The 6,623-nt window shown below is 48.3% G+C and overlaps 1 protein-coding gene across 1 annotated transcript in view; it reads left to right on the top strand.

Annotated features, from left to right (window-relative positions):
* kptn (kaptin (actin binding protein)) overlaps positions 1 to 6,342 on the top strand; it is a 21,480-nt gene extending 15,138 nt beyond the window's left edge. Inside the window, exons 10-12 of the mRNA XM_052044246.1 lie at positions 158 to 293; positions 2,438 to 2,647; positions 5,069 to 6,342. Coding sequence (XP_051900206.1) covers positions 158 to 293; positions 2,438 to 2,647; positions 5,069 to 5,245 — 523 coding nt within the window. The 3' untranslated portion in view covers positions 5,246 to 6,342. The remainder of the gene's footprint in view (positions 1 to 157; positions 294 to 2,437; positions 2,648 to 5,068) is intronic.
* The last annotated feature ends 281 nt before the right edge of the window (positions 6,343 to 6,623 follow it).

Raw genomic sequence — 6,623 nt, 5'->3', positions numbered from 1 at the left:
GCTACAGAGTTCTGGATGAGAGTAAGTATAGGGCACTGGTGGGTGTGTAATGCCTGGGGAAGCTAACTCCCAGATGGAGTGACGTATTAGTGCTGCAGTCACAGACTTTCCCTTTAAGGAGCCTCAGTGTCTGAGTCCCTTTCCTTTCTGATTGCAGGGATGTGCTAAAAAATGGCCTCAACGACCAGGTCATTCTGCCAGAGAGTGACCAGTATGACACCGTCCTTTGTGCTATGGTGGCTGACGTGGACTTCGATGGAGTAAAAGAAATTCTCCTGGGAACCTACGGCCAGGTACTGAGCTCAATCCATCCCCACCCCCCTCAATGTGGCCTCTTGATCAGCCCTGAATTTGTTTGTCCCATTGCAGGCGGCCGTGCCTTCGAGTGCCTGGTTCTGACCCTTGGGCTTCCCTCCCAGTCTGTCCCCCTCTCCTCCTGTCAGAGCCTCTTTGGCCAAGACCTTAGACACGTCCCATTAAGTCAAGGAAATATCCTGCCTCTCAAATGAACATCGAAGCTTCATTTGAAGCTTTTCATTCGGTGATGTTGTAGTCTGGCGGACTGATCTCTACCTCGCCGAGGCCAGGCAGCAACTCTTGGAGATCTCCTCTTACTTGCCCCTTTTTAAAAAGCAGTCCTGATGAAGGGTCTCAGCCTGAAACATCGATTGTTCATTTCCCTCCACAGATGCTGCCTGACCTGCTGAGTTCCTCCAGCATTTTGTGTGTGTTGCGAAAAGCTTCATTTGCAGCCTTTTGAAGAATGGCAGGGGAGTTTTTTCCTGGTGTCCTGAGTGAAACTTATCCCTCAGTTAATATTTCTTTAATTAGATTATCTTGTTACTGTTATGTTGTTGTTTGTGGGAGCTTGCTGTGTGCAAATGGACTGCCATGTCTCCCATGTTACTACAGATGCCACATGAGGAGATGGTTGGGGATTAAAGGTGTTTTAGGGGCATAGGTTGTCCTGAGAGGGAGGTAAAAGGTGCTATAGAAATGCATGTCTTGCTGTCTTTTTAATTCATTCATTTCATTTCATTTGTATCTCTGTGTCAAAGTTTTACATAGAACATAGAACACTACAGCACAGTACAGGCCCTTTGGCCCACAATGTTGTACCGACATTTTATCCTGCTCTAAGATCCATCTAACCCTTCCCTCCCACATAGCCCCCTATTTTTCTATCATTCATGTGTCTATCTAAGAGTCCCTTAAAGGTCCCTAATGTATCTGCCCCCACAACCTCTGCAGGCAGTGTGTTCCACGCACCCACCACTCTCTGTGTAAAAAAAAACTTACCCCTGACATCCCCCTTATACCTTCCTCCAATCACCTTAAAATCATGTCCCCTTGTGTTAGCCATTGTCGCACTGGGAAAAAGTCTCTGACTGTCCACTCGATCTATGCCTCTTATCATCTTGTACACCTCAATCAAATCACCTCTCATCCTCCTTCTCTCCAAAGAGAAAAGCCCGAGCTCACTCAACCTATCCTCATAAGACATGTTTTCCAATCCAGGCAACATCCTGGTAAATCTCCTCTGCACCCTCTCTAAAGCTTCCACATCCTTCCTATAATGAGGCAACCAGAGCTGAACACAATACTCTGTGTGGTCTCACCAGAGTTCTATAGAGCTGCAACATCACCTCGCGGCTTTTGAACTCAATACCCCGACTAATGAAGGCCAACACTCCATACGCCTTCTTAACAACCCTATCGACCTGCGTGGCAACCCTTAAGGGATCTATGTACGTGGAGTTTTGTTCCATAACACCCCTGCAGAGTGCCCTGGGACACTAACACATTAGGAATGCTATATAAATTGCTGTTGTGTTATCACTTGGATTTGCCCAACACTAAAGCACTTGAATTAATGTGAACTGTGTATGTCAGGATAAGCTCATCTTGAAACTTGAGTGCATTTAAAATCATCTTACCCAACACCAACTTGGGAGGATAAAGTGATCTGTGCACATCAGTAATCTGTGGATTTTCTAAAACATACTAAGAAGTCTTTCTGACTTTAAACTGCCGAGTCCTGATACAATCTTGTGTTGAGATTGGGAACTGGTCGGGCTCCATTCTGAGGGTGAAGCACAGAGTCGGCATCAAAATCTTTGATTTACAAATCCAAACTCCAGCCCCAGGGAACTAAAAATTATTCTTCGGGGTCCTAGGGCAAGGGGAAGAGTAAACTCTAGTGAGATTAGATTTTCCAGTGAATGGTTCTGCTTATTATACATTGGAGGAAAGAAAAGTCAAGAATCATCCAATCGGATTGCACAGTGCCCATCAGTTTCCGACAGCTGTGGGAGGTGTTCACTCTCCAATGGGAGGAGAATGGGGTGTGGCAATCGGAGGCAAGAGGTCATGTGTCAACTGCTCCAGGACCTGGATTGCCAACCATGTTTTCAAACTGCTTTCTCTTGCCCTGCAGGAGCTGCTTTGCTACAAGTCCTGTGTCGGGGGTATTCCAGACCCAGAGGTGTTGGAGTCAGGGTTTGCCTCCCAGCTCCGAGGAGAGTTCCGGCTGCTGTGGAGAAGAAGTTTCCAGAGCCCCTTGCTGTCCATGGCCTACGTTGACCTGACCTGTGACGGCGTCTGTGAACTTGCGGTCGAGTCCCTGAAGGGGTTGCACATTCTGCAGGTAATCCACAGGGGTTGTGTTTGCTTAACTAGTAACCAGCTGCTTATATTGTATTCCCCACCTTGTTGTCTCTCGTAGAGCATAGAACAGAACAGCACAGGAACAGGCCCTTCGGCCCACGATGTTGTGCCAAACTCATTAAATTATTAATTAAATGTCTAACTAAACTAATCCCTTCTACCTGCACATTGTTCATATCCCTCTATTCTCTGCACATTCATGTGCCTGTCTAAGAGCCTCTTAAACGCTCCTATTGTATCTGCCTCCACCACTACCCCTGGCAGCCTGTTCCAGGCACCCATCACTGTGTAAAAAAAAACTTGCCCCACACATCTCCTTTGAACTTTCCCACTCTCACCTTAAATGCACGTCCTCTAGTATTTGACATTTCTACCTTGGGAGAAAGATTCTGTCTATCTACGCCCCTCATAATCTTATAACCTTCTGTCAGGTCTCCCCTCAGCCTCCACCGCTCCAGAGAAAACAACCCAAATTTGTCCAACCTCACCTTGTAGCTCATGCCCTCTAATCCAGGCAGCGTCCTGGTGAACCTCTTCTGCACCCTCTCCAAAGCCTCCACATCCTTCCTGTAATGGTGCCACCAGAACTGCACATGATACTCCAAGTGCGGCCTGTTTTACTACATTAAAGGTGCTCTATAAATGCAAGTTGAATGAAAATATTTATTCTAGATGGTTCAATTCTTCACATTGAAGACCTTGTGCGTTTTGAAGGTGTGAGGAAGCCTGGAGGCTTTGTGGGTTTGGAGAGGACTGGGAGTGAGGGAGGCCTTGGGAAGGTTTGGTCCAGGATCTGGAAGCCAGCTGGATTGGGATGGGCACAAAGACCCCAGCTGGTTGGAAGCAAGTAACCCATCAGCGACAAGGAGTGAAGGTTGAGGGGTGTAGAGGTGGTACGGTGGTGCAGTAGTGGAGCTGCTGCCTTCCAGCTCCAGTGACCCTCGTTCAATCCTGACAGGGTTCAATTCAAGCCCGCGTGATCAGAGGGGGAACTTGCAAACTCCTATACTGTCTGTGTGGAGTCTGCACGTTCTCCGTGTTCGCGCGGGTTTCCCCCGGATGCTCCAGTTTATAAGATATCTTTATTGGTTACATGTACATCAAAACACACAGTGAAATGCATCTTTTGCGTAGAGTGTTCTGGGGGCAGCCCGCAAGTGTCGCCACGCTTCCGGCGCCAACATAGCACGCCCACAACTTCCTAACCCATACGTCTTTGGAATGTGGGAGGAAACTGGAGCACCCAGAGGAAACCCACGTAGACACAGGGAGAACGTACAAACCCCTTACAGACAGTGGCTGGAATTGAACCCGGGTCTCTGGCACTGTAATAGCATTACGCTAACCGCTACACTACCATGCTGTCTGTAAGGAGTTTGTATGTTCTCCCCGTGTCTGTGTGGGTTTCCTCCGGGTGTTCCGGTTTCCTCCCACATCCCAAAGACACGCGGTTGGTAGATTAATTGGCCGCTGTAAATTGCCCCCAGTGTGTAGGTGGGTGTTAGAATCTGGGAGGAGAATGTGGGATTAAAGTAGGATTAGTGTCAGTGGGTGTTTGATGGTCAGTATGAACTTGTTGGGCCCAAGAGTGTGTTTCCGTGTGGTGTGATGTGCTGGTTGCAGGGTAATGAGCTGCTATAACCGGAGCGGAGAGGTCAGAGTGACCCACCTCCATGTGTCTGCCTTTCCTGAACTCTTAATACTCTTGGCAGCAGCAGCTTATAGGGGCAGGCAGCGTAAGAACATAGGTCAGCACTGATGTAATGAAATCGGGCTGAATGGCCTCCTGTTTCACAGAGTCACATAGCCCTTCAGCCCTTCAAATCCGTGCTGACCGTCAACTCCCAATTTACAATATTTCTGCATCAGTCCTATTTTTTATTCTCCCCACATTCCCATCAACTCCCCCCCCCCCCCCCCCCCCGCCACTGGATCCTACCCCTCGCCTACACACTAGGGGCAATTTACAGTAGCCAATTAGCCCGCCCACCCACCCGCATGTCTTTGGGATGTGGGAGGAAACTGGAGCACCCAGGGGAAACCCACACGGTCACAGTGAGAATGTGCAAACTCCACACAGACAGGATTGAAGCCGGGACCTTAGAGCTGTGAGGCAGCGGCACTACTAGTAGCACCACTGTGCTGCCCTAAGAGTGTCTGTCTTGCTTATTTCGCAATTTTCTCCCAGTATTTTAAAATTCAGTTGGTAACTTCAGATAATTATTCTGCACTTACACTTTCTTTTGACTTTTGTTGTTTTCGTTCTCATCCACTTCAATATTTAACCTCTCCTTCCCTCCCTGATCGCATCCCTTCCCCTCTCCGCTGTTGTTAAAGGGCAGGGAATTAAATGCCCTGAGAAAGATAATCAAACGTGGCTCCTTCCTTTGTTGTGCCACAGCACAGCTTAACCAAGACGGCCGGCCTGGTGTTGGAGAGGCTTCGCTCCAGGGTGCCGGTGCTGGAGAGCCAGGAGGCAGTGGAGAAGGTGGAGCCTGAGGATGACGGACAGCTGACAGAGGCTCCAGGGAATATCCCGGAGGTGGATCGGGAGCAGGCAGCTGAATGCACCAGTTGAAGTCAAACTCACCGAGCTTCCGATGCAACTGCTTTGCACCCTCACCCCCACCCAAAGACCTTCCCCTTCTCAAAGCGTTCTCACTTTGCCCACTCAACAGCAACCGCTTGGTGATTCTTCCTGGAAAGATTTTGCACTTTTAGGGGTACTTTTACCAACCAGAGAAGCATTGGAGGGGGAAGGAAGCCTTTGTGTTGGGATTAGTGTCGGCTGGAGGAACAGGAAGGTTGGGGGGTGGAATTAAACGTCCTAAATCTCCCTTCTCTCCCACTCCCCCTGTATGTACCCTGCCAAAGTTGCTGAGGTCTCTGCTGCTACAATGGAAGCACAGATTTGTGGCAGAGGTCACTGAAGTTGAAAAGGAAATGGTTCCTGAGCCCCCTCTCTTTAAACTTTATTTTATTCAGGGAACAAGTTCACAAGAACCTGAAGCTGTGTCCCACAGGTAAGGGACAGTGTTTAAACACCTGCTAATCTGTTTCCTCCCTTCTGATATCTTTATGAATGTGATTGAATGGAAAGATTATTGAGCCGTACTGATGCTGATGAAGACTGCTTGTTACAGGAGGGAAGTTGACCAGCAATGTCACACTGACAGTCACCGATCCAGCCCCTCTCCCCTTCCCAGCTTGGGATTCCTTTTATCAGCTGTACCGAACTCCAACTTCGGAGCATTGCTTTCATTGATGTCAGCTGTGGCTCAGTGGAGCGCACCTTTGCCTCAGAGTCAGAAGGTTAGGGGTTCAAGCCCCACTCCAGAGACAGGGATGTTGAACTGAGGTCCTGCTTCTGTCTCACATCGATGTAAAGGAAAGTGAAGCGGGGGAGTTCTGTCCAGTACCTCTCCGTTGTTCAACCCTCAGTCAATCCCACAGCTAGCAGGTTATCAGTTGGATGTCACGTTGCCATACATGGGAGTTTGCTGTGCACAATTATACTTCAACGCTTCAAGAGACAATTCTTTGACGTGCTGGAGTCATGGAAGGTATTGTATAAATCCTTAGTTTTGATGTTTAAAAGTTTTAGAAATAGCGTTTATTCTGTTAAATTACTGCCTAATGTGTGTTATTTAATTAAACAATCAGTTCTCACTCTTGAAAATTTGCCTCTTTCACACAAGTAATTTATCTATTCAATCTCTCATGCCCATTAACTAACCCCCCCCCCCCCCCCAAGTCTCCTGTCACTCACCTACACTGGGTGCAATTTACAATGGCCAGTTCACCTACCAGTGTGTCTTTGGGATGTGGGAAGAAACTGGAGCACCCGGGGGAAACCCACAGTCACAGGGAGAACATGCAAACTCCACGTACAGACAGCACCGGAGGTCAGGATCGAGCCTGGATCACTGGAGCTGTGTGTAGGGCTTGTTTAGTGT

This window comes from Pristis pectinata, chromosome 35, assembly GCF_009764475.1.
Source record: "Pristis pectinata isolate sPriPec2 chromosome 35, sPriPec2.1.pri, whole genome shotgun sequence".
NCBI lineage: Eukaryota > Metazoa > Chordata > Chondrichthyes > Rhinopristiformes > Pristidae > Pristis > Pristis pectinata.
The sequence above is the reverse complement of the archived record's forward strand: the minus strand, read 5'-3'. Positions and strand labels throughout refer to the sequence as shown.